This window comes from Xiphias gladius, chromosome 3 (genome assembly GCF_016859285.1).
Source record: "Xiphias gladius isolate SHS-SW01 ecotype Sanya breed wild chromosome 3, ASM1685928v1, whole genome shotgun sequence".
NCBI lineage: Eukaryota > Metazoa > Chordata > Actinopteri > Istiophoriformes > Xiphiidae > Xiphias > Xiphias gladius.
In genome coordinates this window covers 8,120,460-8,148,328 of record NC_053402.1, presented here as the reverse complement: position 1 = coordinate 8,148,328, position 27,869 = coordinate 8,120,460, and the positions used below count along the sequence as shown (strand labels likewise).

The window sequence follows — 27,869 nt, the reverse complement described above, 5'->3', positions numbered from 1 at the left end:
GCTAGAAATAAGGTATGAGATTCAGAGCAGTTTCTTTGTTTTGTGTTTTGGCAAAACATGCAGTAAAATACATTACAGTATACACAGTCTCACATGGTATTATTGGACACCAATGTAAATCATAAAATCTGTATTTTTTTCAAGCAGTGAAGAGAAATACAAAATCTATTTAAAAAAAAGTCTAATATTATATAAAAACCATAAAAACATGGTAGAAAAAAAAGTTACCCAAAATTTGGATCTCAGCACAATGAGTACAATGTGCATAGTACATGCAGTGAAGAACTGTTGTAAGAACACACACATGCACATGGGCACACACAAGCACAAGCACACAAACTCACACACACACACACACACACACAGCCCTATACAGTTTTAGTTGTAACTAACGCAGTTCCACCGAGCTCTGTGGCAGGAAGTGGGATCCTGTGCTCCCTCATTGTGCTGCATGCAAGCAGCCCTCCGCCCCCCTCTGTCCCAGCATGCTTTGCAGGGCCCCTGCAAGTGATGAAACCCTCCTCCCATTTTGAGCCTGTTTGGGCCCCAAGGTGCAGGTGAGGACAGGGTGACAGGGCCTCTGCCGCTCTCTGAAACATCTCTGCCTGACAGTTTCTTTCTGAAGGCAGTGGGTGGATAGTGGCAGGTGGCTCTGTTTTCTGGAGAGGCTTCTGTCCTGGCTCTGTGTCCTCTGTTACACAAACAACAGAAACATGGGTGTCTCTGAATGTTCACACTGAATATAACATATTGTGTGATAGGATCTCATTGATCAGTCACAAGAATTTACAGTCAAGAAATTTACAGTCAGGAAAAGGAGGCCTTTGGTTCTATGCATATACTATAGGACATGACCCTCAAATGCCATGCAACCGAACACATCTAGTTATACCTACATCTGAACCCTCTTCTGTTGTGGATCTTCTTATATTGTATGAATTCAAAATTTTAAGTTACCTAGATTTAAAGAAAGTTAAATATGTTAAATAGTCAGATTTATCTTACTCTTTTCTGGCATTGTGTCACATGTGACTCTGCTTTCTCAAATGGTATTCCCACTCGAAATGCAACATTATTTACTTCAGCTACTCATTTGATTCATCATAAACATGTGATCAGATATTACATGTGTAAGAATGAATATATCGATATTGATATCGGTCAGAAATATTTTCTTTTGCCTGGTTGGTTTTTATTTTTATTCATATATTTATAGAACAATTATATTCTTTGATTAAAAGCTTATAACATGTATTAGAATAATTATATGAATGTTTATTATTGCATTTAAAATTGCAATTTTTTAAATTTTTTAAATGCAAAGTATATTTAAATAATGTTTTTCCATATTTTGTTTATGTCTGTGTAAAACCTTTCTGTACGATGAGGTGGAAGAGTGGCTACATAACAGTAAAATACTTACAGTCTGTCTGAGGATTTCCTTGCAATTCCATATTGTTTTCACATCAAACCATAGATTGTTGAAAGGATGTGGAATGTGCAACTAAAATTCCCGGAGGACTGATGATATTATTACTTTCAGACATTACAAGATAAGCATCAGACTCCTGCATTACATCACGAGTAAACAATGATGTGTTTGAAAGCAATTAAGTGGGTAAAGCTGAATACCTCCACTCTGCTAATCTAGATTTTACATTACTGGTTGTCCTGTGGATAAAGGTCTATTGATAGACAATTTAACGAGTAGAAAAGCATGTTATTGATAAGGTGAATGCAGCTTCTCCTCATTGTTTTATATATAATCGGGTTAAGAGTGCACAGGAGTTGCACTCCACAAGATTAAAATTATGGCCATGTTGGCATATTTATCATACAGAGCACAGAAGCTCAAGCTTTTCAGCCTGATCTAGACCTTCATCAGCATAAGGGGCCATTCAAAGGAGCTTCTGTATATAAAGACTGCTCAAATGACTGCCAGGATTGTTTTAGATTCTGTATCTTTAATCAGCATGTTTCAGAAAGTAAATACAGACAGCAGCAGCTTTCAAATATCCATCTTTTTGGATACAAGATGGTCTTTCTCTCTCCACCAGGTCACACTCTTACATAAAATCATTATAAGACTGAGTGCAAGCTACTCTGATTTTATTGCCTCTCTACATGTCTTTTTGTCAGTTTATGTGTTTTCAAGGTCATGTGGAGACCTAATTCATCCTGCCTAACCAACGGATGTGTGCTGAAACCAGAATAGCTGGTAAGAGAGTGGGGCTGACCCATGGGACGAGTGAGAAGAAGAGAACAGAAACTGTGGAGTTTCTACTGTGATGAACGTCACACTTCATCACCTGCCTGCCTGCAACCCCACTTCCTCCACACCACTCTCAGATGCTCGCTCAGCATGTCAGGTCTCCTGCTAACAGTAAAAGAAACTCCCGCCACTGGATTAAAGCTTGAAAAACGACATGCTATCCTAATATAAAGTACTTCGCTGGGGAAATATTGGATAGTATAGAGGATCAGGGGGCTTAAATGATCCATTCCTTTACCTGTCACATTATAGTATCTGATATGCCTGTGTATTAAATTCAAGCAACTCCTTCTATAAGAAGACTTACACCATTTTAGGTGTTTAGAGATCAATTACTGACACTGATACAGAAAGCTGATATTAAGTGCCAATATTTTTGAATATATCATATTTAATGCCAAAATGCATTTAAACCATTATGTGATGCTCAAAATCTCCAGAAAAATAAATCCTAAAAAAATGTAATAGAATAAATTAAAAATAATCTTGTCATATGGTCAGCCCTGTGATCAACTGGCGACCTGTCCAGGGTGTAGCCCAACTCTTCCGCAGTGTTAGCTGGGATTGGCTCTCGACCCTCAAAAGGATAAGTAGTTTAGCTAACGGATGGATGGATGGATGGATCTTATTGTATGACTCAGTAACACCAGTTGTCCTTACCTGAGGTGCTTCTGAGTCTGCTCTGTCGTCTATATATGATGAACCACAGAGCAAGAGCCAAGATGGACCCCACTGTTGCCAGCACCACAAGGATCCAAAGAGCCTGACTCAGCACCATCACTGGGTCGGCCTGGGTAGAGGGGGCCCTGTCTCTCACTTGGTCCACAACAGCCAGGGGTGGCTCTGAGGGGAACAGACAGATTTACCACCTCACCAGAAAACTGTTTACATTCTCAACAGCTGTAAAAGCCAGGTTATAATATAGGCTGTCAGCACAAACTGGACATTTACAAGCATTGATTTGTTCCTAAAGGAGCAGAGATGCAGTCAAAATGAACTCAACGTCAAATCTGAGTCAGTTGATAAAATTTTATAATAATGCCTACAGTGTTTTTTTTTTTTAAATCAACAGAGGTATTTATCTTAATGTGGGCGCTCCATCCCTCTTGCTTCAACAGAAAACTAATTAATTGAAATATCAAGTTCAACATATCAGGTTTTGAGACTAAAACCACACTCTGGCACAGCAGCTCTGCTCAGGAGGCAGATGAAAACTTTGTAGAGGAAAAAAAGTCAGAGAGGTTCGACTCACCTGTTGGTGGTTCGGGCTGAGGTCCAGTTTTTGTCTCACTGGAGACACAGGTGTTGACTAGGTTGTCCCACTTCTGACCAGCAGAACAGTCCTTTTTGGCCATGGCTGAAACAGGGTGAACAATGAGGAGACCTAATGCAGTGTTACCCTCCTCTAAACTTGTGTTTGTGATTCAAACCAAAAAAAAAAAAAAAAAAATACAGTTGAAAACAGAACTATGAGATAGAGGAGGGATGTGACGGGAGGATTTATGAAATGAATGCAGAGTGCCTAACAGATGTTTCAGTTCCCCCATTTCATAGGAAAGGGTGAATCACTACGTGTCTCTTGGGGCAGAGAGACCTTACTGTGTATCTGTTTCAAAAACAAAAAGGTCCTGACCTTCAAGATCCTAAACTCGGATTAAATACTGTAAGGCTGGTATTGTGTCATTGGTGTGTATGAGGCAACAAGGAAAAGGACCCGAATAGAGACAACCAGGCAAGCAGTTCAGCGATTTTAATGAGAATAATACAAAAACTTACAAGCATACGTAATAAATTTACATAATTGTAAAGATGTAGAATAGAACCAACAGGCTAACAAGGGTTCCGGTTTAGATATAGGTGACGGAGGCTGGATGCAAGGCCTACTGCAACATCGACAACACAACAATCTGGTAGCAAATGGCTGGTTTAAAAACTGAGGGTAGGATTGGGAAATGATGAACAGTTGAGGTGGGTAATGCATGTTATTGGGACTGGTAGGGAAGTCTGAGGGCATCTGGTGGCCAGGTGGAGAATAGCAAGAACTGGAAAGTTCCGCAGAAATGCGGGGGCCTGGGGAAGTGGGGAAGTGAGGGATTAAACAGGCAAAATAAACAGGACTCAGGAAAGAATCTTGACAGTAATCTGTAAATCTGTGGCTGATGAACTGTTTGTCTACATGGTTAATTGTTGAGTGTGAGAGTGGCTGAATGCCCAAATTTAGACAGAAACAATATTGAAGCCACTACAATGGTTTAATAGTTATTTTACAGATTAACATCATGACTGCTAATCAGATTTAGTTCCTGTTTGTCTCTAATTCACTAATGAAACCACAGGCTTCTAAAACATCAGATCCGCTGTCTTACATGTGATGCATCACAGCCAAGTTTTCATGAATTGCATGCTAATATTTGTCACAATACCTCATCTGATAAGGCAGCTCTAACATTTGCTGACAAGAATTTCTCCAGAGCTTTTTGATATTGACAGCAGCAAGCTTTACCAAAGGTTCCACAATGAAGTTAGTAATGAAACTTTAAAAGTGGGAAATAACTATAATTATTGCCTGAATGCAAAGCAAACAAGCTGGGTCATGTGGAGAGACTTGATTCTCTCCAACACAGAACACAGATCAGTTGGCACAGTGAAAATTTCTAAACCTTGATGGTTAATAGTCACTGTTGCCTAAGAACAGATTTAAGACAGGTCAGTAACACATGAAATGATAGCATGATAAAAAAATTTTGCAGCATTACACAAAGTAACACAGGCTTGTAAAAAAAATACAAACCTGAGATATTTTCATTTTGCACAGTACACAAATAGATGCTCATAAATCACATCACCAGAGAAAATCAACTGACCTGATTATGGCATTGCTGTGATTGTTTCATTTACCATTAAAATGGTAAGTGTTTTGATATATGGACACATTCAAGCATTTTCAGAAATCTTAAAAGAACTCAAAAAGAATTAAAGACAGCACAGCCACTGATTTAATACATTGATTGTGCATTTAAAAAAATTACAAAGCTATTCTAAGTGTTCAAGGCACAAATGGCTGCAGGCATAAAAAAACACTACTGATTTCTACTATTTTCCAAAGTAACCCATTCATCAAACCCTGAGTAAAATGTGTGTTAAAATACAGATTTAAAATCTGATTGGCAGTTTGACAAATTGCAAGCCAAATGTAGCTTTTTATCAAGTGGAAGGAAGTACAGTAACGTATAAATTTAAAAATAAAGCACGTTGGTGGGACTCAATTCTGATCTTTAAGGAACAGCTAAAATAAAATCATCATCGTGTAAACAGATATTAGAACAAACAAAGACAGATTGTACCTTTTACCCCGGACATTCATTACTAGACGGAAAGCATCTCTCTCTATCTCATGCACCCACACACACAGACACAACTCATGGCTTGAAGAGAAGAGGCTGCATCTTGATGAAGGTGAAGTTGTAGTAGCGTGGCAAACCTTGGTGACTGATGCTGCTAAATTTATCCCAGAAGAATGGTGGGAGTCCGTCCTGTGTGGTTGGCCCATTCACCGCTTCCGCAAGGAAGTCCCCAGCCATTTTGAAATCTGTCACCTGTATGGAAAACAACACATGAACGAGGGAAAAATCTAAGATGAGCTAAAAAGCATTTGATGCTGCAAAATTTGACCTCTTATTAATGTGACCTCTTAATAATGCAAGATGATTGTGGTGACAGGATACTACCTTAGTGTCATAGCAACCTCCTGGTGAAGGCCTCTCTGACCTCAGGTCGTTACGGCAGCAGATGGACTTGCAGGGGTCACCTTTGGAGTATGGATCCTTCTTGTAATCTGAAAACAAGCAAACAAAACATGTAACAGTAAACACATGGCCACAGGCAAATGACATTGAAAAAACTTCTGGGCTGAGAAGTAGATCTTCATTCAAAATGTGGGACCAACTTTATCATACTATTATTTGAGATCTGCTGTTTAGTATCATGCAAAGCAAAGATTCTCGATTACTCGGTGAGAACTACACCTGCTAGAGGGTGCTGCTATTAAACCAAAACAATCAGCTAACAAAGATATTACTGTGTTTTAAACTGTGTGATCATTGTGAAACTAAATGCAGTGGTGAGATTGTGCTACTTTCAACGTGGAGGGGAACAAAACTTGCAAATCAAGCTTATGGAAACTTAAGAAAAAGCAGGCTCCAATTGATATAGAGAGCCAGTTGAATGTGAGTCGTATAAACTAATAAAGTCAGACAGAGCCACACACCATTGAACCTCATGATATGCTTCAATGAGTCCAGATCTTTGACATCGGCTTGGTCACGGCGAAAGATCTTGGCTCTGGGACAGAGATCATAGGAGAAGTCCTCTCCATAATCCTTCCACATTTCTCCGTAACCACTCAGCACATAGATCTTCTGGTGGAAAGGAATGTTGTAGGATGGCCAGTACCCTGTGGTAAACAGAGGCAGCAGGAGAGATAAATTCTACAAATGAAACAAATACTGTAGGAAACAGAAAAAAAGATCTGTTGTTACCTCTGCGTAGAGCCTGTGTCTGGTCAGAGTACTCCACCAGCCCGGGGATCTGCTCCACCACAGTCAGAGCACCATCATCAACACTGTGGCCCAGCTTCACTTTGCTCTTGTCCAAAACCATGTACTGGTTGTTGTAGGTGCCTACAAGAGTTCAGGGCGGGTGATGATTTAGGCTTCTGATCAGATCTCCGTGATGAGTTTAACATCACTCTGCTGCTGACAGTGAAAATTAAATATTTTTTTTCTGTCAATTTTACAGCATCATGTTGTATTTTAAATAAATCATTTATGCATGAAGTTTCCAAATTCACATAATCCTTTTTCCACAATGTTCATGAAGTTTTGCATATTACAAGCAAATCTTAAAATAAATTTTTGTATGCATCATAATGCATCCAAAAATCTGAAATCTAAACCTACACTGGTATTCTTTGGGAAATGACTGGCAGTAGTTTAAAGTTTATTTCTTATTATTTCTCATTATTTCTAGTAAAAAATGCAAAAACACAAATTCTGTACTTTCAGTTTTATAGATCTACTTTTACAGATGGTCTTCAGTTAATTGTCATTAGCCTCTTGATTTACGTTCTACCAAGGTGTTTAGTGTTGACATTCGTCTTTATTTTTACTGTTACCTTGTAAAACGATTTGTAATGGAGGTTAGTTAGCTATAAGAAAATATAATCAATGTGCTCCACTCACCAGAATTGTACATGGAGAAGGTTTTGGCCCACTCTTCTCCGGTATGTGCCAGACTGTTAGCCAGCCTGACCCTCTGCCACGCCAGCAGGCTGTTGGGGGTGAGTGTGTCAAAAAGGGAGGAGTTGAAGACATTGTTGGTCGTTTGGGTCATCATCAGACCACTGCCCAAGAGGTAGAAGTCATCCAGAGACACCAGGAAACCTGAAGGAGAAAGATAAGCTTAGACCACCACTGACAATCTTCCCAATCAAGCTGCATTCATCACAATTTCAATCTAGTGATGTCATTATTTTTTAACAATAACATTTCAGAAAGCAGTTCGTGTGTGTGTGTGTGTGTGTGTGTGTGTGTGTGTGTGTGTGTGTGTGTATGAGAGAGAGAGAGTGTATGAGTGTGTGTGTGTGTGTTTGTGTGTGTGTGTTTGTGTGTGTGTGTGTGTGTGTGTGTGCGCGTGGGTGTGGTGGAGAATTTAGGAAGCATTCAAACCTATGGGCAAAAAAAATCCAGCAGAATACAACTTTGGAATATGACTGTGTGAGCCCTGAAAAGAAGCATTGAGTCAATAATTATAGATTTAATAATATCAGGTTTTTACTATTACCATTTAATCTGATGAAAAGTCAACAACAAGCAAAAACTTGTCATACGTTTCTTCTGTGTTCCCCTGCTGGACATTACAGGCTCCTGCTGTTGTCCAAAATCCATACTGTGGCAAACAAAAACTGTTTTCAATGCTACCTTTGTTATCTTTGAAAAACTCTTGTTAAGGAGAGTTCCTGGGGCCTACATACCAGGATAGCTGCTGAAGGACAGTTTCCCAGTGGCCGTGTGGGGCTCAGTGATGCGGAAGTCCCAGTGTTTATATATCCGCATTGTGGCAGCGTACGTGTACCAGCTGGAGTGTGCAAACAGGAGGTTCTCAAAGCCGGGCAGCATCTGAGGAAGAGAGCAGAAAACAGAAAAGTGGAGTTGAGATTCCGGATTAAATAGGCATTCCTGTGTCAAAAGAAATTATTGGAATTTGTGTCAGTGTGACTCAGATTAGAAGAAATTATAAAATATTTGACACAGAACCTCAGTAGAATCCTTCATTTAATGAACCAATTTAGGGTCAGAGGTCAAGAGGTGGGACATCAGTGATATGGACAAGCCTCCTATTGCACATCTATAAACTCCATACAGACACACAGACTCATTCCAAAGGTTTCCAAAGATACCCAAAATATCAGGCTGAATTACAGGGAAATGTGAGTATAGTGATACAAAAGCCATTTGATGTAATGGTGACGCCATAAAAAAGCCATCTTGGATTTCACTGTCAAGTGTCATATTGCTGCAGTGATATCTAAGAAAAAGCTACAGAATGTAAACGTGGCAGTGATCACCAGCATAGCGAATATGTTTGATGTCATTTTAACGCCACGTAAGAAAAAAAATTAGGCTATTATTGACTTCAGTTAATCAGTTAATATGTTGGTGCACCTACATAATTAATTGTAATTCAAGTCATGTGAATTTTGCAAATGCTGCAATACACAGACATGGTACAAGACACTGGAACAACAAAGAAAGTAAGAAATTAAGTTAATTGATGACATAATAAACACATAATAAAACATAAGAATGATATGATTTTAAGTAATACACAGAACAATATTGCACTTCCAATAGATCTTAAAAATGCAGGAATCACTCCCACATGTGGATACAATTTTTCTGCAGTTTGTAATACTAAATATATTTTCATGTTGGATAAGACAGAGGAATCCGCTGACACTTTGTTTCCTACTTAAGCCTATTTCTTACCCGACACAAGACACAATTACGCTAACTCAACAATGTATGGGAGTTCTTTGGTTGGGTAGAAAATGAAACTACGTAGTCTAATGCATCTCTTTGAGCATTATAGTCCTGGTGTGGGTGTTAAAGATGGTCACAGAGGAGAAATATACACTTTTATAGACTACATTCTCCACTGATGCAAAGAGAAATCTCAAAAAAGGAAATGGAAAGCATCACATCCTTTAAATAGGGTAAGTGTGCGAGATGAAAAATAATCTCTCATTTTACAAATGGCCCACTAAATTTGTTTAAACAGGAACTTAACTCAACGTTGTTGGTCGATCGTTTAAGGTTTTATTCTCATCTAGCACACCTACCTAAAAACATGTGATTACAGCTGATGTTAGAGTTCAATTGCTAATTTTTGGACAGAAGCTTATATAACATTATTCTTGTTGTGTGTACTCCATGCTCGTTTTATATATATATATATATATATATATATATACATACACAAACACGTATAACAGGCCTTACAGCCTGATGAGACTATGTTTTGACCTCTGACCTTGATGAGTGCAGAGCAGTGTCCCATCCCTGGAAGTTTGAAGTCTCTGAGTGAAGGGTTAGAGCTGGGGACCAAGGCTGGGATCAGATCCAGTAGGTCTCCCAATGCATTCAGGAACTGGATGGCAAACAGGGACAGCGGCTAAGGGAAGGGCAACAGATAAACATCTGTTAGTCAGAAAATGAAAATGAACAGTAATGTTGCCATCATACATCCACCAACCCAGAAATAAGCCTTTAGCAAAACGACTGATAAAAAAAGAAAAAAAATTTCAAAATCACTGAAATCATGAGCTGTTTGGAAACATTTCATGTTCTTTTTTGTCTTATTAACCCTAAAGTTGCCCTAAAAGCAAAACTACGATATAAATACCATACAACTGTGGTATATAGACAAAGGGCAAACAATTGAGATTCAGTATTTATGGAAGTTTTATTGATAATAATATATAAATAATGGCACCATAATTGGTTTTGTACTCAGTGGATAAACTAACCTCTGAAAAGTGTGTATCTGCTTTTTTCAAAAAATGCATAAATAAAACATTCAATCTCATGTCCCTTTAAATTTTAGAGTGAGAAAATGTGATATATGATCACGAGTTTAGTTTGCATTAGAGGTTCCTCATTTTAAATAAGAACTTAACAGAGCAGTATTAAAATGTGGTGTCACAGTCAGATGGAGTGAAAATCATAAAAATCTTAAAGTGGAATTTCTAGTTTCTTTTATAAAGATAGATTCATTTTACAACGCATTATAAAAATTGTCAAAATTAGGGCACGTTTATGTTTTATCTGTAACTACAGTATATGTATAACCTTGGAACCTAATTTTGAACAGTTGCAGTTGTTTCTTTTGTATTCTTTCCAATAGTTTTAAACCTTTTATATGTTTTTTTTAATTATTGTTCTTCCGGGACATTTTTTATGTGTAGTATTGTATTTTGGTGTATACACAGGGCTTCTATGCATGTAAAAGAGATATCTTGTTCTATTTGTCTATGTTGTTGTAAGTTATATGGCCTTCATACCTTCTTCCCTTGTTTCTTGGCCCAGTCTCTTACTCCTGCTTGTAGTCCGTCCATCTGGGCCATGATGAATCCTGCATGTTTCCACAGAGGATCAGAGCTCTTGTTCAGTTTCACCTGCTCTCTGACCCATGAATCCTGCTTCCTACAAGCACCACAGTGACACTTGCTGTTTAGTGCTTTTATTATTTGTTATAATGATTTTCTGTAAAACACTTAAAAGCAAAGAGCCAATCACTGAGCTCATAAATAAAAGCTTTGCAGACATGTAGTCTATCAGATACATTTTAATTGACATTTTTAAATTTGACTTAAACTGAGATATCATGCATGGAAAAAAATATGATACCCTTGGGCTACTCAAAGCCTTTAAAAAATGCAAAAAAAAGTCAAAAGTTATCAATCAGAAATTCAGATTTTTTCACAAACAAAAGATATTGTCTATGTTCTCTTTCTGTTGAATTTTACAATGTGATCAATGTCATGACTGAACTGAATTAAGCTGTGGTCTGGCCGAGATCAGCCGAATGCCATTACAGAGAGCGACATCACATCCCCAGCTGGGTGGAGCATTAGCTAAACTGAACCTCTCTGAAAGGGGGATATGAAAGATGATGACAGTAATTAAGATTGTGTACTCTATGTGACTGCGGTGCTGCTGCTGTGTTTTTTAATTTTTAAAAGGGAAAGAGAATAGACTCACGTCATGAAAGTCTGCACTGGGCCAAGGATCTTTGGGTCGTGGATCAACTGCGGATACATGTTGGTGTAGTGGTCCATCATCTGCCTGAAGAGGGAGAGTAAATATGAATATTAAATGAATGTATTCAGAATAACAACAATACATTATTTAGAATCTTGAAACAAAGTGAATGATTATGTTTGGTTAGTCGATTGTTTTGTATTTGCTTTATGATTATCAGCCGTGACAGCGTGTGGCTGGTATTATTTTCACCTTGTGAGTTTGTGTGTGTGTGTGTGTGTGTGTGTGTGTGTGTGTGTCTGTGTGGGTGTGTGTGTGTGTGTGTGTGTTATCATGGCAAAATGTGGTCCTGGAGACACCTACTGTAGTGGGAACTACCACAGAAGCAGTTTTAAGTACAATGGCAGGTGTTTATACAGTGGCATGAAAAAATTTGGGCACTCCCGGTCAAAATATCTGCAATTGTGAATAGCTTAGTGATTACAATATGAACTGATGCACTGCTCTCTGAGGTTTATCCACAGATTTTCAATGATGTTTAGGTCGGGGGACTTTAAGGGCCACGGCTAAACCTTCAGCTTGCACCTCTTGTGGTTGTCCATTGTGGATTTTGAGGTGTGTTTAGGATCCTTATCCTGTTATAGAAGCCATTCTCTTTTCATCTTAAGCTTTTTTACAGATGTTGTGATGTTTGCTGGTGTGTGTTGGTATTTAATTGAATTCATTCTTCCCTCTACCAGTGAAATGTTCCTCTTGCCACTGGCTGCAACACAAGCTCAAAGCATGATCGATCCACCCCCGTGCTAAACAGTTGGAGAGGTGTTCTTTTCATGAAATCCTGTTTTTCTTCAAACATACCTTTGCTCATTTTGGCCAAAAACTTCTATTTTAACTTCATCAGCCCACAGGACTTGTTTCCAAATGCATCGGGCTTGTTTAGATGTTCCTTTCCAAATTTCTGATGCTGAATTTTGAGGTGAGGACACAGGAAAGGTTTTCCTCTGATAACTCTTCCATGAAAATCATATTTTTCTTTTGCAGTCAAACGGGGGTTTTGATTTGCCTTTCTAGCAAACCTACAAGCAGTTCTCTTGTAAGGTTTTCTTGGTCTTCCAGACTATAATTTGACCTCCACCATTGCTGTTAAATGCCATATAGTAATTACATTACAAACTGAGGAAATGCCTACCTGAAAACGCATATTATTTTCTTATATTTCTTCGGCTGTTTTGTAGGCATCAGTTATTTTAAATTTCAGAGTGCTAGACAGCTGCTTGGAGGAGCCCATGGCTGCTGATTGTTGGGACAAGGTTTGGGGAGTTACAGTATTTATAAAGTTTTGAGATTTGCAACACTTGGTCTTTCCTAAAGGTGACTGTGAACAAGCCGTAGCCCTAACAAGCGAATTAAGTCTGAGACCTTGGTAATAGTTACCTGAGAGTTCAAATTTTGGTGCCCAAAATTTTCCATGGTTCTCTGTTCCTCCACTTAACTATTCACGGTAAGGACTTTTGACCAGGGGTGCCCAAACCTTTTCATGCCACTGTCTAACTGTCTTTCGACAGATTTTGTGACCACAACAGCATTACAATCGTGCAAGATAGAGTCATGAAACATTAAAAGTGTGTAGCTGAGATCAAAATGAAGGCGAGGTTCGAAGATGGGCATGGTCCGACCTATGAGCACTGAGTATGTAATATGTAATACATGTAATAATGTAGTAATGACTACTGAGTACACATGGGTTGGAACATTAAAATGGTGATGGGTGTTGTGGCTGTTGTGATCTAATCACAAGATGGTCTGTAGTTTAGTATTTTTCTGCTGTACTAGGTTGGAGGCTGGAGGCTGCTGTCAGCCCCTTCTTAGCTGTTACAGATGGTCTCAAAGATCAAAGTTTCTTATCTTTCTCGAGTGTCTCACCACATTTAACTACTCAATAGACTCAGTTTAGGATTGCAGTGGCCACTGTTTAAACTGCTGACCAACCAATCCACCAGTTTGATTACAGATATTTGTTTTGTTTTGATGTTGATGTGGCTTGAACAGGCCATCACAAACCTTGCTGTGAAATGACAAGGATACTATAGGAGTAGAACATTCTTGACACGTACTGGGCAGTGAGGAAGCCTTCGAGGTAGCCAGCCAGGTAGAAGGTGAGCTCATCAGTCTCAGGGGTCCTTCCATACCCGGCACGGATCTCTAGGATACTCCAGCCTGTACTGGACAGGGTATTATTCAGGTACCCGTATGCATCCCCCTCCGTCTCCAGCACCCCCTCCTTGAGCAGGACCATCTTGTATTGAGAGTCCCAGTACACCGTGGCTGCTGTCATCTCTGAGAGTAAATCACCATTACGAAGACATAAGCAAAACTAAATGGCCATACAAGATCTGCTATACTGCCGATCTACTGTAATAGTCATGCAGACTGTTATGTAAAAGAGGGTCACAAGACAAGAAGATGTATATCCCGTTTACCAAAAATCTCATTCCCACACCTGTGCGTCTGGATTTCTTCTTTTCTGTCGTTTATTAATGTAAATGCTTATGTATTGGCTTATGCTAATACGGATTTATGGATATAGACGAAAATTTAAGTTAAAACAATCTTATCTGTGAAAGGAGCCTTCGTGAGTTTGGGGATTACCCTGTATAGACAACACATTCAACTCAAGCCGTCATTTCCGACGCACCTTAAATCACAGCTGACAGAGTGACTGAATATCATTGTTACAAAAACAGCATACATGCTTTACGTCCAAAAACTATTAGTTCAATCTTAAAAAAAATAAAGCCATTAGATCCTTTTACAACCGTGCGTGATTTCACATACACTCGGCTTACTTACTGTCTGCAGAGGCGAAGGTAACAACCGCACTGTGTAAAAGAAAGACATACAGCCTCTTTACTAAAAGCATGGCTGGGTGAAAGCAGGTATAAGCTAAAGGAACTGCAGAATAGAGACAAGGAACAGCCGAAAGTGGCTCAGGCGAAGAGGAAATCAGTTATTTTGTGGCGGAGGGAAAGTCCGAGGCTGCAGGAGTGTCGGCGGAGCGGAGCGTTTCCTGATTGGCTGCAGGCCGGAGGAAAAGGGAACAACACGCCGTACATGTTTCATTGGGAAGGAACAGAGTCGTTCTGATTAATGCCGTATAGGTAACAACAATTTAAAATTATATCAGCCTAACTCAGTGCTTTTTCGTTTAAGAATCACAAATGAGTAAAAGATTTCACCCCAGATGGGACTCGAACCCACAATCCCTGGCTTAGGAGGCCAGTGCCTTATCCATTAGGCCACTGGGGCTTTGCGACAAATTAAAGTCTATACGTATAATATTATACACAACCAACCGATACGAGATACACATCGCACACAAAACATAATTGCATTAGTATTCATTTCGTTTGCACAATTTGTTACATTTCTCTTACTTTATTTAACGAATTATTTTACATATTTCATGGACACTGCATTCATAAAAATACTAAAATACTGTAGAACCTTGCCAGTTAAAAGAAACTCAAAATAAAATCTTCACACAGGCTTACGTTGGAAAACAGACAACACTTCATCCCTCTAAAAATAAGCCAAACATTTAAGTTATTATTTATTTGTGGTAAAAAACAACTGTTGAATTAAATTAACTAATGTCAGCCAAAATGCTCTAGTAGTTTATGAGCCAACCTCTGCAACAGAAAATAACTACACATAGTAGGTCCCTTTGACGCATTACATTCCAGTTATTCAGAAAAACAAAACAATACACAAACAAAATGTTTTTTTTTTGTTTTTTTTTAAATTCAACACAGGAACTTTAGCGCACTCATTGCTGACTACAGAAAAGTATGATCGGATAATGCCCCCATGTGATAGCATCAAAAAAAAAAAAACCCAAAATGCTCCCTACAGTAGATCATGAAAATGAACAAAATCATCTTAATCCCAAGAAGACAAAATGATTAACACAGAATAATGATGAATTGAATAACTGAATAATTATATTCACTATAATATAGAATCAATATTGCTCATTAAAACTTTCAAATATATTATGAATAAATAAAATAAAGTTGGAATGTCAAGAAAAATTACACAGCAGAGTTTTTACACCCTCTCTGCTTGTACATAGTTATTTACGTGGAGTGTTTGCCTTCCTCAATCCATTTCCACAGCATGGTAAAGCTTTGTGAGGCTCTGTGTCCATTGGGTTTCTCCTCCTTAAACAGAAACACTACCTGAGTTAGGGCACAGCTGGAACAAAAAAAGAAATGTTGTTGATGGAAATTGAGCAATGTAGGTAAGTGTTAAGAAATTAACACATTTTAGCTTGAAGCAAGTGGTATGAGTAGATGAAACAGATTGAATGGAAAAGGCTTTGGTGTTCAGGCTTGTCACAGCTCTCCCTTTTTAAACAACAGCTGCATGCAACAAACACTTCATGTGGCAACAATTATGTCTGCATCAGTCGCAATCTTCAACAACCCCTTCGCATTTTGTGTATCTATCCCCCAGTTTCATTTGCCAGTTGTTTGTCAAGACATAACTTTTACAGTCTACAAAATGCACATTAAAACAAAGCCCAGACCCATTAGACTTCATTAAACTAAGTGCTAAGAAGGCACAAATCATATGCATATAGTTCCTACTCTGCAGCATGAAAACCCCTTCACTGCATTCAGAATAAAATAAAGTTGCCTTCTGTTTTTTGTGTCTCTCGCACACTCATTCAGTTATGACATTATGTGTGGAGGACAGTCATATTGAAAAGCAATAACTTGTTTTTTAAGAAAAGTTGGCAGTCGAAATTTGCTATGGTAAAGTGATACGGTAAAATAACTACAAAGCTGTTTATTTTACAGTATCCCAGGAAGAAAACACCAGCAGACCAGCATGCAGCATTATAGCAGACAATTTTCACTAGTATTCACCTTTCCGAAACACTGTTAACAATTACAACTTCCATGTTGCACTCCAACAATCACTGATTGGTGAGTGAGTTGAAATTAAATGCAAGTGTACAGTTAATGTTAGAGCAGTGGACTTCATCCCCACAAGAACGCCCCACACACACACACACACACACACACACACACACACACACTCACACTCACACTCAATCATCATCGATTAGTTTCTCAGCGCCGTTCTCTGCTTGTTTGCCTGCGCTGCCTCCTCCTTCCTCTCTGCCTCTTCTGTCCTCATCCTCCTCATCTTCGGTGTAGGAGAACAACTGGCTGCTGTAGTTGATCATGGTGCGGGAGAGGTCCACTTCGATGGGAAAGACATCCGCCTCCTTCAGAACAGCATAGCACTCGTCATAGTAATGTGACATGCCTGAGACGAAGCGCTGCAGCTGGAACACAATGTCCTGGACTGTAGATGAGGACGAGAGGAGGTGAGGAAAGAGTAGGGTAATGATGTTAATAAATGAAGAGACAGGTAGGCTAAGCTAGACACTAAAGAACATTTAAAAAAAGAAGTCTTGTTGAAGAGAAAGAGAGCAAAAAAGAGAAAAAGATGTGGGTCACAGGTGTACTTGTTAATGTGAGGCAATAAAGATGTTTTCTGATCTGGTGCTGAAGGCCAGATTATGATTATGTGATTGAATGTCCACACTTCATCTGAAATGGCTGCTATGCCCCTCCTCAGGCAGTTTCTGCTCCACATTTTGCTGTAAATATAATCTAAATAATCTACCATATAATTTCAATCACAATGAAAGCATCATGACTGAATATAGTGTGTGCCAATGTAAAAATGTAATACTATGATTATCTTAATCTATGATTATCGGATATTGTGTTTAACCACTAATATAAAGTGAAAATCTAACACTGAAATATACTCTCCACTTATTAAAAGAGTGGAAACTCGTTAGCCTCTTTCTCTTTCATGTCTCATGTGCTGTATGTATACTGTCCCACCACTTCAACTCACACATCCTGTTTTAAATATCAAATAGCAGTGTAAGCAAAAATCTGATTTTTTTTTGTGTGTGTTTAGACCTGTAACTTAATACATCCTGGCATCGCCGGATGGTTGATGTTTAAACAGCTTAAGGGGAATGGATGAGAGACAGTATCATTCATGGTGGGTAGAGAGAAACTGATCTGCTAGATGTAATGACAGTGCATCATCAGTGCCAGTGTACACCTGATAGTCTGGAGAAAATAGCTGGGGGAAAAAAAAAACAAGAAAAAAAACAACAACAACGAAGACAGACCATGTTTCTGATCCAGCAGCTCTATCTTCTCCAGAACATCCTTCCTCATTTTGGCGAAGCGGGCCCGAGCCTCCTGTCGACACCGCAGCACAAGACGGTATTCATAGTTACCAGTGCTGACACGATACAGGGGCTCTCCCATGGCCTGTAGGAAAAAGCACAATATTCAATGCCTCAGAAAATGTGACTACATTAAAAACTAGATGACACACAAGGCCAGTGTGGTCAGTCAGGGTTTTGCAGCTCTACCGGTTTACTAGTATCAGTATAGGGTGACTGATTGTCAATACCAACGAGAGTCTGCACTTGTCTGCATAAAAAAAGGCAGGTCACTATGGAGAGTGTACATATATCATCTAGTATGCAGGAGTGTGTGTCCTGAGACTGAAGTCAGAACCATCACAGTTATATCACACAAGTTAGATTTTTACAACTGAAATCTGGACACATCTGAATACGACTGAGTAGTTTGAACAGGTTACCAATGAATATCTGTAACCAGATACAACCGGTGTTTAAAAGCATAATGCCAAGTCTTTTTATAGTCAGTATTTCAATTGTATTCCTTTGTGCTTTCTTTAGAGTTTAAAGTTGAAAAAAGTCTAAGTACATTTTTCCTTTTCTCAGAGACTTTTCACTTCAGGAGAATAACCTGACATCTTGACCAAGGAGAAGATGTAAAAGGAAACACATTTTTCCATTGGCAACCTGTAAATCTCGTTTATATCACACTGATCTAATTCCTCACAATAGAAATCAAATGGCTACTCACAATACTGCTGTATTCTTCATCATCCATTTCCTTCACCTTCAAGCAGTATGACTGAAAGACACAAGGAATTCATACTGTTATTTTTCTGGTGGAGAGCGAACCTGTTTAACAGAGTTACAAGTGATGGCACTATGCTGTGTCGTATACTAAACCAGAAGAACATAGAGCTGTGGCTTTACCAGATACTCAAACTTCACATCCAGGTACTTGCGGATGGTGAGCTTTGTGTCTGGTATAGCCTTGTGAAGGTATGTGTTCAGGTCATGGAGCATCTGCACAACGAGATATAATTGGTCAAAAGGTTAGATATAAAGTCAGACAGACCATACAATCACATCATGAGATCCACACAGGACAGACAAACAACAGAAGAGAGCAGTGTTGGATTAACTCTTCACATCTTAACAAATAAACAAGTATGTGTTTTGATCTCCCATTCAAGATGTTTGAAAGAAATATAACTGAACCACAAATGCAAATTACAGAAGACGATGGTACCAAATTAAACTAAAAAAACAAAAAGTGGAGAATGTCCTTAACCTACAAGTCTTTCTAGTCCTTTACAATAATAAAAAAAAAACATTTTCGCTGCGAGAGTTATAAGTGCTCTCAGTGCAATAAATGTTTCAAAACTAAATTCTAAACTGTACTCACAGGTTTGATGGTCTTTAGTAGCTGAATACCATATTTTTCAATGTTGCGGTGAGCATCAGCAAACTTCACGAACGCCTCACTGGCTGCAGCCTGGGGCTCTCGAACCCCGATGACAGAGAAAACATCACCAAACGCTGAAAGGGAAAATTATCAAATAAAAATCAGATATATTAGCCACTAAAGCTGAGATAAATTGATAACTATTAAAATGATCTGTCTTTTTTCTTTTTCCCTAAAAAAGGTGCACAAAAAAATTCAGTTATGCTTTGTTTTATCATTTCTGATTCTGGTCAGTGTAACTCACCTCTGTGAGTCTGAGAAAGCTCAAAAAAAGCTCTGAGTAGTCTCTTTGTGTGCTCCATCAGCCCTATGGACAAACAGCAACAAGTGAATCTTCACAATAACCATCTTAACACAGTGCATCGGATTAAAACGTCAGACTAAAAGTTACCTGATTTCTATGATTATTGATGGTAAAGTGTGATTTGTCACTCTAAACTACAGAAGTTAGTGAATTCCAGTTTTGTGATTTGATTGTTCTTTACCTTTGTAGAGCTCTGCTGTTTTCTCCAGCTCTTCCAGTCTTTTGACCAGTCCATCTGTAATTTAGCATGAATTTACATGAGTAGAGCTTTTTATCCATCTATATGAATAAAAACAAATAAACTCATAATGATCATAATGATAATCTTACCATTGCAGAGAATAGCTCTACTGAGTCCAAGAGCGTCTGCTGTGCCTGAGCTCATATTCTCTACAAGCCGATGTTTGACCTTTTTCAGCACTAAAACACACAAAATATGTGTTTAACACACACCACAGCACTGGGTAATAGTTACTGTGATAGTGGAAGAATGCAAACCATAGCATTACAATACATAATCCGCAGAAAGTAATATACACAAACAAAGATCGAGACTAGAAGTGAGTATGTGTATGTGAAGTGGAGAAGATACCTATATCCAGAGACTTCCCCTGTTTTGGGTCTGCCTGCAGTTTGTTGTAGTGAATCGTTGCATCTCCCTGATACACAATTACATTAACAAAAACATATGAAGTGGATATATTTATAAGAAGACCACCAGAAGAAAAACAAATATCCTCCATTCATTTAATTTTATAAAAAGTTTAAATTAACAATTAGAATATGATGTTTTATCCTATTGCATTTGGTAAAATTAGTAATGTGCAAACTTTTCCAGCTTCATGTTGCCACGGGTGAAATTCACATGCAGTACTTGCATTTAATGGGTAACAGCAACACAATCTAATCCTTTAATTCCCACACTGAACCCTCTCTTTCATCCATCATGCAGAATGTCATGGAATTTTTCTGGGTGGGAACAATGGATGCCAAAAACAACACAGCAACTCTACATTGGTGACGTTATACCAAATGCAACTGGCTTTTGTCCTGACCCCTTTAGCATAGCTTGGCAAGCCAGTTAACTCCCTCTTCTCCACGGTTCGGTGGTGGGCTTGCACGCATAATTAGTAAACCTTTGGACTATTCACTGATAAATCCACAGTGGGACACAAAAATGTGAGTAAAGTTTTATTCATTTGACATGTTGCTATTCATGTCCATATGTGCTTAATTTCTTTTTTATTATTCCACGAAGCCACAAAGCAAAATTACCTGTATTTGAGAGGTAGCTGGGGTTAATTTTTTGTCTTAGTCACCAACTTTAATCACTAACTGAAAGGATTGCATGGAGTTGGTCAAAGTCTAGACTGTGTATCCACAGAACTCTAGAAGGAATCAATAATAAGCCATGAGATCATATCCCTAGTCTCTCTGGACTGTTGATAACTATGGACTGTGCATCCATCCCCAGAGCTTGTGTACCTGGACAGCTTGAATCATCTTGGCCACCTCCACTTTAGTCTTTCCCTTCACTGGTTTCCCGTTCACGCCTGTGATTTCATCGCCTGCTGCCAGCGTCCCATCCAGCGCTGCTGGGGTGTTATCAAAGACCTGTGGGACAACAGAAACCACTTTAGAAAAGGTACCAGTGGTATGGACATTTCCCCTCCGACTTAATCAAATATTATAAAACGTGAAACATGATAGAAATGTTCTGTCATATATTCCAAAACATGGTTATAATCACTTGTTCTGTACCTACCTGGACAATATAGAGGCAAGGACAGTACTGTGCCCCACCACCAATGCTGATGCCAATGAGGTTATTAGCATCTTTCTTCAGACACACAGTACCAGGTACCGTTGGTATCCCCCTTTTGAGGAGACAAGATGATAAATTGAGATTTTCAGCATTTAGTTGACCATGTTTTTGAACAATTCTATGAAGTACAGCATTAGTAAATAACTCTCAATTGCTCAATATAGAAACAACCAGAAATTAGTTTGGCAACGAGAGTAATGGGTGCGAAGTTCATATCAGGGCTTAGATTCACTCTAATAGCTACGGTTTTGAAACTTTACTGATGTCTGACCTTGGTGACTTTGTCACTGTATGTGGTCCCATGCATGAACGGAAGATTTAAAAAAAAATTCATTTCATAAAAATGGAAAACATAATAATGACTCACAGCTTGTCCTCTTCCAAATCATAGTCCATGTCTGTGAACATTGCAGGACAGTGTCACTCCTGTCCCTGTAAAACCTGTGAGTGAATATAACAAAGTCCATAACGTTAAATATTGTGTGACTGTATCTGAAGATTGATATTATGAAGACAGAAATATCCAGTCGGTGCTGTGACAATTTGAACAGCTCTCTCAGTATGAGCTACCGCCACTACAGAGACTTAAATTGAGATTAGACGGATCATTCTGGTAGGGAAAACTGTATCTATCAAATGGAATAGTGTTCAAAATAAAGAACGTCATTCTGCCAGGCAACCTTTCTCAGGACACCGACACTGACTCGCAGCCAGATCCCATTTACTGAGGAGGAGACGCAAGCTGCTGCTGCAGAAGATGAGCAAACAGCTGGTAACGAGTAGCGCATCGTAACTACCTGTAGTTAGCCAGTGAAATTGATACAAATAAGTTTAGCACTCCCACCACTGCGGTGAAAACAAATACTGTATTATTTAATTGAAGCGACGGAAGCCAACAGCAAGAGACTTGCTTGCTAACGCTGGCTAGGTAGCTGCTAGCTACTGTAGGCTACTGGCAGGTGTCACTCGTTCAGGAACGTCAACACGCCGTTACCGATTTACCTTTATTAGAATTCGGACCCGTTTTTCATAGAAATCCCCCTTATTGTGCATAAAAAAGCAAAATGTCTTTTTAAAATTCGCTCTCTTTGTAGTGGCTATCTGAATTTCTGGATCCACTGTAAATTCATCTGTTTACTTCATTTTGTCACTTCCGGTAACATAGCGGATGTTGTTGAGGAAGGCTAATATAATTTTTGTTTTCAAGTGGTCACAGTTAGAAACACCAACTTTACGTTATTCGTCGGAAATAATAAAGAAATTCACACTGACTGTCTTCATTGATGCACAGTTTGTCATCAACCAACACAAAGCCCACATAATGCATTCCAAAAAGTCCAACGTTTTTAATCAGGAGCTTTATCGCCCTCCAGATTAAATTCGTCAGATTACCGTAAATTGAGACCAAAAACAACTTCAAATGAGTACTTTCAAATTTTAACGATCTAATTTAGGTCTATTCAAAAAGGAAGTAATAGAATAATCATAAAATAATAATATTTATAATTAAATGCACTTTTGTGAACCGCCTTCAACTAACATCTGTCATGTCACCGTCGCCGCTGACGCTGGCTTTACGAATTCAATATGTCGCAGTTTGACACTGACGCCACTGGAGGGCATAGACACTCACAATTAAAACTGCCGTCCGTGCAGCGACGATAGCACACCACTACGTCCGGTAAATACTTTCATAATAAAGGGACCAAACTAAAGCAAACAATCCGTGGTTAACCGTCAATACCAGCAGGGAGCCATAGTGGGAGCAGGAATTCATCAATCCTTAGATTGTTCACCTCCTACAGGTTAGTTTTAGTTCTTAAATGATAAAATTCTTTAGGTGCTTGACGAGGGTCATGTCAGATGTAGGCAGCTTGTGCTAGTTTTTGGTAAACCTGCTAAGGCTGTTTTTACAACCCATTCAGACCGACACAAACTCATGATTTTAAATACACTACATCTAACTTATATCTCCACCTGCATCGAGGCAGTCATTAGACTCATCAATGTTTACCGCACTCCAGTGCTCACAGTGTAGAACTGCAACAAATTTAACCAGCTTGTAAAATCACCGTCCTGCAGACAGGACAGCATACTAGTACTTCCGGTGAATACTCTCAAAATAAAGTGGTCAAAAAGAAAGCCACAATCTAACAGAGGCCCACTTCCTCCCAGCGTCAATACGTAAGGGAAATTACAACGAGCAAGCAGGTGACGACGGAGGCAGCCAACTGCAATTTAGGATAGCACCGCTCATGGAGAAGGATGCTGGTAGTATAGCAGTGCCACGTAACTCTCACCTTGACACATCGTAGCGATTGAAGGAAGTGTATTTTTATAATAAACATGATTATTTCATGGCCATTTATGTTATTTCCTTTCTACTTGCTTAAACTTGTTTCCCGTAACTTTACTTTAAATGGTATTCACCGGAAGCTCTTTTTTTTCTACGCTGACGCTGCTTGACGAGTTTTATGTGTTGCAATTCCACATTGTGACCACCGGAGGGCAGTAACAATTTACAAATACGTTGAAGGCGGTATTTGGTGCAGGGCTTTCTAATGGTTATTAACAATATCTGGACAGATATTCAGGAATGTTATCTGTGTCATTCCCACTGACAAATGTGGAACCGGTGTTTTCCACTTTGATAATTAGAAAAAAAGTGAAAATATAGTTTTATTATCATTTCTTTTTTGATTGACAGACGTCGCAGTCCCTGACTGTGACTACTGAGCAGTATGGACTCCACTGCAGTAACAACCTCCATCTGTCACAGGACAGTCCATCAGTCTCCAGACAACTGGCCTTTTAATTTGATGTAGAGTAATTCATTAAAAAGCTGCACAAGTTTTGTTTAACCTTAAAACGAAAGGTAAAATTTAAAATTGCCACACTAAAATTATACAGATAGAAAATACTTTCGGTTCTTCAAAAACGCTATTGCAGGTTCCTCCCTTTCCAACAGGCAGTCACTGTTAATGACACTGAGCACACATACACATAATAAGTGAATAAATCAATGAATAAATCAATGAATGGTGCCAAGTAAGCCATGAAGAGCTAGCTATCAAATTAATCAAATCAAAACTCGGTTCAGGTCACTATGAGGAGACAAGAGTGGAGTACAGTATACTCTGGTAGGTGCCCCCCCCCCCCCAATGTAGACAACAGTGTCTTGAAGACCCTCCTCAGTGTGCACAGTGGCTCCCAATCTATATCTGGTTGGAACAAACACCTCCCAGTGACATTGCGGTAACTGTTACTCTTGTTTAGTGAACCAGAAGGCCGTTAATCTTATTTGCAAAATGAGTTCAACAGCAATGATTAAACAGAGCAGCCCCTCTGCATTGAATAGGCTACTTAATTGGGATGATGATGACTGGGCCACACTGTAACTATTTAAAGTTCTTTCACTGAATCTTTTGTGCTATGTTATAAATGAAGTGAGACTTTACAATAATATCCCTTACTTTTTGTCTTCCAGGACAGAAGACTGTGCCGGTGTACCAAGGCCATCGTCCTACATCTTCCATTAGCTCCAGGAATCTTCACCAACACCAGCACCCAAAATGACCATGGTAAGTTTAAATCTGTTGCTGCTTTTATTTCACTGTATTGCACCCTGTAATTTGTCATTTGCTGAATAAAACAGCTGATATATACCAATATTTGATTACTCCCACATCTGCTACCATTATGTCTAACAATAATCTTTTATTTATTTACTTAAATTGTTTGAAACCCTGAACTACACAACTGTGTTTTCTAAGCAACTTGAATTGAAGAATGTGGATCTGCGAGCTGGAGATAAGCTGAAAGTAAAGGGAGTAATTCTGCATGATGCTGAGAGGTAAGCTAACCAAACACATCAAAATAGTTTCATATTAGCCTCTTCACTGAATTAAATTCTATGATGACATTTATGCAGATACATTCTGGTTTATTGCTGTGGTGAAAAAAATTAAAATCTAGAAAAATGTGGACTTTTATAAAGAGCCACATGTCTGTATGGTTTTGTATTGTTGGGACTACATTTCTTGTATAAACTCAGATTCCAGATCGACCTTGGATATGATGCAGAAGACCTGGCGCTGCACTTTAACCCTCGTTTCCATGATGACAATGATGGAGCTGTGCTTGTGTGCAACTCAAAGACTGCTGGTTGTTGGGGCGATGAGAAACGGGAAATATACAACCCTTTACTGAGGGGCGCAGACGTCAAGGTGAGGGAATGTGGCTGAAGGAAGAGAACATGCGTATACTTGATGAAAAGTGCTATAAAAAGGTTTGGCGAGGATTTTTTGAAAGGCTTAAAAGATGGGTTCACCCAAATCACAAAAAATGTATTTGCTCACTTACCCCTAACCATGTGGATAGTTTGAGTTGTATTTGGAGAGATTTAGAGATATCTGTCTCAAAGAGTTTCTACTAAATTAAAAAAAGAAAATGTTTTACTCATGAAGCATCTTTTATATTTTAGATTGTACTGAAACTGGCTGGAGACATGTTTGAGGTGGAGCTTCCTGATGGACAGGAAGTCCAGTTTCCTAACCGTGTTGGCATGGACGTCATCAGCTATATCAGAGTCACAGGGGACTTCAAACTGACTTCCTTCAAGATCTGCTAAGAGATCTAGCTGCTGAAACACATGCATGCTGTGTTTATCAGTTTGGTTAAAGACAAGACTTTGAAACTTGGTCAGTTATTGTAAGAAATATGAATCATTAAGAGATGTAGCTCTTCAGTACATGGAAAATGTATCTTTATTTAAGAATGTCCTGTTGTGCACGACAATAGAAAATGTTTAAATTCAATTGATTTTATTCTTTTTTCTCTGAAGGGTCAGTTTTACAAACTGTAGCCTGATCGTGGCCTTGAAAAATATTTTCTCACAAAAAGTAACACAATCTTCAGATACAGTATAAATCATCTAGTTATGAGAAAGTGGTAGTCCAAATAAAGGGGCATTACACCCATTTTACACATGAAGTTCTGTTTATTTGTCACAAGGAATACTATTTTGCCTGTGAAAACAGTCGTATTATGTTTTTTTTTGTTCTATCAAAGTTGAGGTGTGGCATTTGAAAGAAGTTGGCATTTACAAGCAAAGGTTGGGGGGGGGGGGGTCTACTGAAAGATGCTATTGAGTTGCAGAATGGGAAATGTAGGATCCAGTGGTTTTGGAGCTTGATGCATACTAGAGACAAAAAGTCAGAATATCTTGGCCTCTGTTGCTTATGACTAGTCCTTTCCAAAAATCTATCTCTTGTGAATCCCCAAACTTAATGGAGGTGCAATACTAAATTGTGGGACTGCTCCTTAAAGGCACCAGATCACATACAAAAAGTCGAACAGCCTACTGAGATTGCTTGTGAAACCTGGCTTTAGAAGCCATCTCAAATGCAGCAAAAGTGACAATCTGCAACTGGATTTTACTGCTCCCTTCATGTGATATTAACTATGACTGAAAAAATATACACACTGGGAAACTGTGATTGAAAAATTCCCACACAGTTGGAGAACAGAAGTGTGATGCCTATGGGCAGATAACACCAAAGCTTGAGAGCCACATGTGATTTTCACACAAGGCCCAGGAAAAAAGCCTAATAGGCATAAGGTGGCTTTCAAGTCTTATCAAATAGAAATAGTGCATGTGCATGTGCATGGATCATCTACAGAAGGTGGGATTTTTTACAAACAGTATGGGCTGTGCAGGGGACAAAAATGGCTGCTGTTAAAGGTGTAAATTAAGACTTTGCCATTTGAGAAACAAAAGGAAACATGGTCTCTCAGTAGATATGAAGTAGTTCTTTTTATTATAATCATGTTCATTGATAACATGAAAGGTTAAACTCAAAAGATGTTTTTGTGTTGTCACTGAATGAGCAGATTGATAAATTATGAAATCCTTCAGAAATATTTTCCTATTGAGTTATATTCTTTGCATTAAGTCTGGATATCAGAAAAGCTTGAACAGAGCAAGATTCTAATTAAATAAAACAACAGCTCATGCTGAAGTAGACACAATAACATTGTTTGGAATTAGATTACCATAAGACAGTTGAACACTTCAAATACCTCTTAAACATTAAGCATCCTTCATCAGTTATGTGTTAGATGTTACGTAACATGATTCAAATTCAAATGTAGAGATTTCCGAAGTACAAAAACGCAAACAGGCAACACTTGCTTGACAGGATAGAAATTAGTTACACAGGTTAACCAAGAAATATGCCCTCCCTTCTTTGTTGTAAAAAAAGAAAAGCTGATATTTCTGACAGCATATGTCTCTCATCAACCTTCTCCAACTCTTTTCATGTTCACTGAACTTCAGAACCTAAAATTTCACATATTTTGATTTAATAAAATCTAAAAATATCCATCATTACATGCATCAATTTCACCATTCTTTTTTCTTTCTCGTCAAAGACAA

The 27,869-nt window shown here is 38.7% G+C and overlaps 4 protein-coding genes and 1 non-coding gene across 13 annotated transcripts; 1 reads left to right on the top strand and 4 right to left on the bottom strand.

Annotated features, from left to right (window-relative positions):
• Positions 1-86: 86 nt before the first annotated feature.
• On the bottom strand, positions 87-23,456 carry pick1 (protein interacting with prkca 1). Of its 7 annotated transcripts, none has more exons than XR_005709738.1 (14): positions 22,436-22,583; positions 21,801-21,874; positions 21,374-21,485; positions 21,094-21,222; positions 20,201-20,267; positions 19,939-20,028; positions 19,790-19,843; positions 19,549-19,611; positions 19,245-19,378; positions 18,770-18,862; positions 18,591-18,641; positions 17,819-17,963; positions 16,658-16,968; positions 87-365 (listed from the first exon to the last, which is right to left on the bottom strand). XR_005709738.1 is itself a non-coding variant. In XM_040158275.1 (14 exons), the coding sequence occupies exons 2-13, from the start codon at positions 21,839-21,841 to the stop codon at positions 16,709-16,711; spliced, it is 1,239 nt and encodes a 412-aa protein (XP_040014209.1). In that variant the 5' UTR covers positions 21,842-21,874; positions 22,436-22,583; the 3' UTR covers positions 14,951-15,846; positions 16,707-16,708. The 7 variants fall into 7 exon arrangements, 6 of the variants coding, with proteins under 6 accessions (XP_040014209.1, XP_040014235.1, XP_040014243.1 ...); XM_040158275.1 differs by lacking the exon at positions 87-365 and adding an exon at positions 14,951-15,846 and having other exon boundaries at positions 16,707-16,968; XM_040158301.1 differs by lacking the exons at positions 87-365; positions 22,436-22,583 and adding an exon at positions 23,411-23,456 and having other exon boundaries at positions 14,951-16,968.
• LOC120783744 lies at positions 369-3,650 on the bottom strand. The gene is made up of 3 exons (XM_040116931.1): positions 3,525-3,650; positions 2,933-3,115; positions 369-691 (listed from the first exon to the last, which is right to left on the bottom strand). Exons 1-3 carry the CDS (start codon positions 3,625-3,627, stop codon positions 369-371), a joined length of 609 nt encoding a protein of 202 aa, XP_039972865.1. The 5' UTR covers positions 3,628-3,650.
• Positions 4,022-14,631, bottom strand: plbd1a (phospholipase B domain containing 1a). Its single transcript, XM_040158263.1, has 11 exons — positions 14,443-14,631; positions 13,707-13,929; positions 11,593-11,676; positions 10,893-11,034; positions 9,863-10,003; positions 8,304-8,448; positions 7,513-7,713; positions 6,811-6,951; positions 6,540-6,725; positions 6,001-6,107; positions 4,022-5,868 (listed from the first exon to the last, which is right to left on the bottom strand). The coding sequence occupies exons 1-11, from the start codon at positions 14,510-14,512 to the stop codon at positions 5,692-5,694; spliced, it is 1,617 nt and encodes a 538-aa protein (XP_040014197.1). The 5' UTR covers positions 14,513-14,631; the 3' UTR covers positions 4,022-5,691.
• trnar-ccu lies at positions 14,826-14,898 on the bottom strand. Its single transcript has one exon. It is a non-coding gene; the product is annotated as a tRNA-Arg (tRNA).
• LOC120806843 (galectin-2-like) lies at positions 21,151-27,869 on the top strand. 3 transcript variants are annotated; one of them, XM_040158339.1, is made up of 5 exons: positions 21,151-21,253; positions 24,921-25,014; positions 25,207-25,286; positions 25,488-25,659; positions 25,917-27,869. In XM_040158339.1, exons 2-5 carry the CDS (start codon positions 25,006-25,008, stop codon positions 26,061-26,063), a joined length of 408 nt encoding a protein of 135 aa, XP_040014273.1. In that variant the 5' UTR covers positions 21,151-21,253; positions 24,921-25,005; the 3' UTR covers positions 26,064-27,869. The 3 variants fall into 3 exon arrangements, with proteins under 3 accessions (XP_040014273.1, XP_040014283.1, XP_040014264.1); XM_040158349.1 differs by lacking the exon at positions 21,151-21,253 and adding an exon at positions 21,896-22,205; XM_040158330.1 differs by lacking the exon at positions 21,151-21,253 and adding an exon at positions 23,075-23,238 and having other exon boundaries at positions 25,917-27,868.

Excerpts from the sequence above, each read along its gene's own strand:
- LOC120783744 (XM_040116931.1), bottom strand. The coding sequence starts at position 3,627 with ATGGCCAAAAAGGACTGTTCTGCTGGTCAGAAGTGGGACAACCTAGTC. Across the intron at positions 3,116-3,524 it reads TCAGCCCGAACCACCAACAG|AGCCACCCCTGGCTGTTGTG; the intron begins GTGAGTCGAACC and ends TGTTCCCCTCAG. Across the intron at positions 692-2,932 it reads CAGACTCAGAAGCACCTCAG|AGGACACAGAGCCAGGACAG; the intron begins GTAAGGACAACT and ends TTTGTGTAACAG.
- plbd1a (XM_040158263.1), bottom strand. The coding sequence starts at position 14,512 with ATGCTTTTAGTAAAGAGGCTGTATGTCTTTCTTTTACACAGTGCGGTT. Across the intron at positions 10,004-10,892 it reads CCAAGAAACAAGGGAAGAAG|CCGCTGTCCCTGTTTGCCAT; the intron begins GTATGAAGGCCA and ends CCCTTCCCTTAG. Across the intron at positions 6,108-6,539 it reads GCATATCATGAGGTTCAATG|ATTACAAGAAGGATCCATAC; the intron begins GTGTGTGGCTCT and ends GCTTGTTTTCAG.
- pick1 (XM_040158301.1), bottom strand. The coding sequence starts at position 21,841 with ATGTTCACAGACATGGACTATGATTTGGAAGAGGACAAGCT. Across the intron at positions 21,486-21,800 it reads GATTTGGAAGAGGACAAGCT|GGGGATACCAACGGTACCTG; the intron begins GTGAGTCATTAT and ends TCTCCTCAAAAG. Across the intron at positions 19,844-19,938 it reads TAGAGCTATTCTCTGCAATG|ATGGACTGGTCAAAAGACTG; the intron begins GTAAGATTATCA and ends GCTAAATTACAG.
- LOC120806843 (XM_040158339.1), top strand. Across the intron at positions 25,287-25,487 it reads ATTCTGCATGATGCTGAGAG|ATTCCAGATCGACCTTGGAT; the intron begins GTAAGCTAACCA and ends GTATAAACTCAG. Across the intron at positions 25,660-25,916 it reads TGAGGGGCGCAGACGTCAAG|ATTGTACTGAAACTGGCTGG; the intron begins GTGAGGGAATGT and ends TTTATATTTTAG.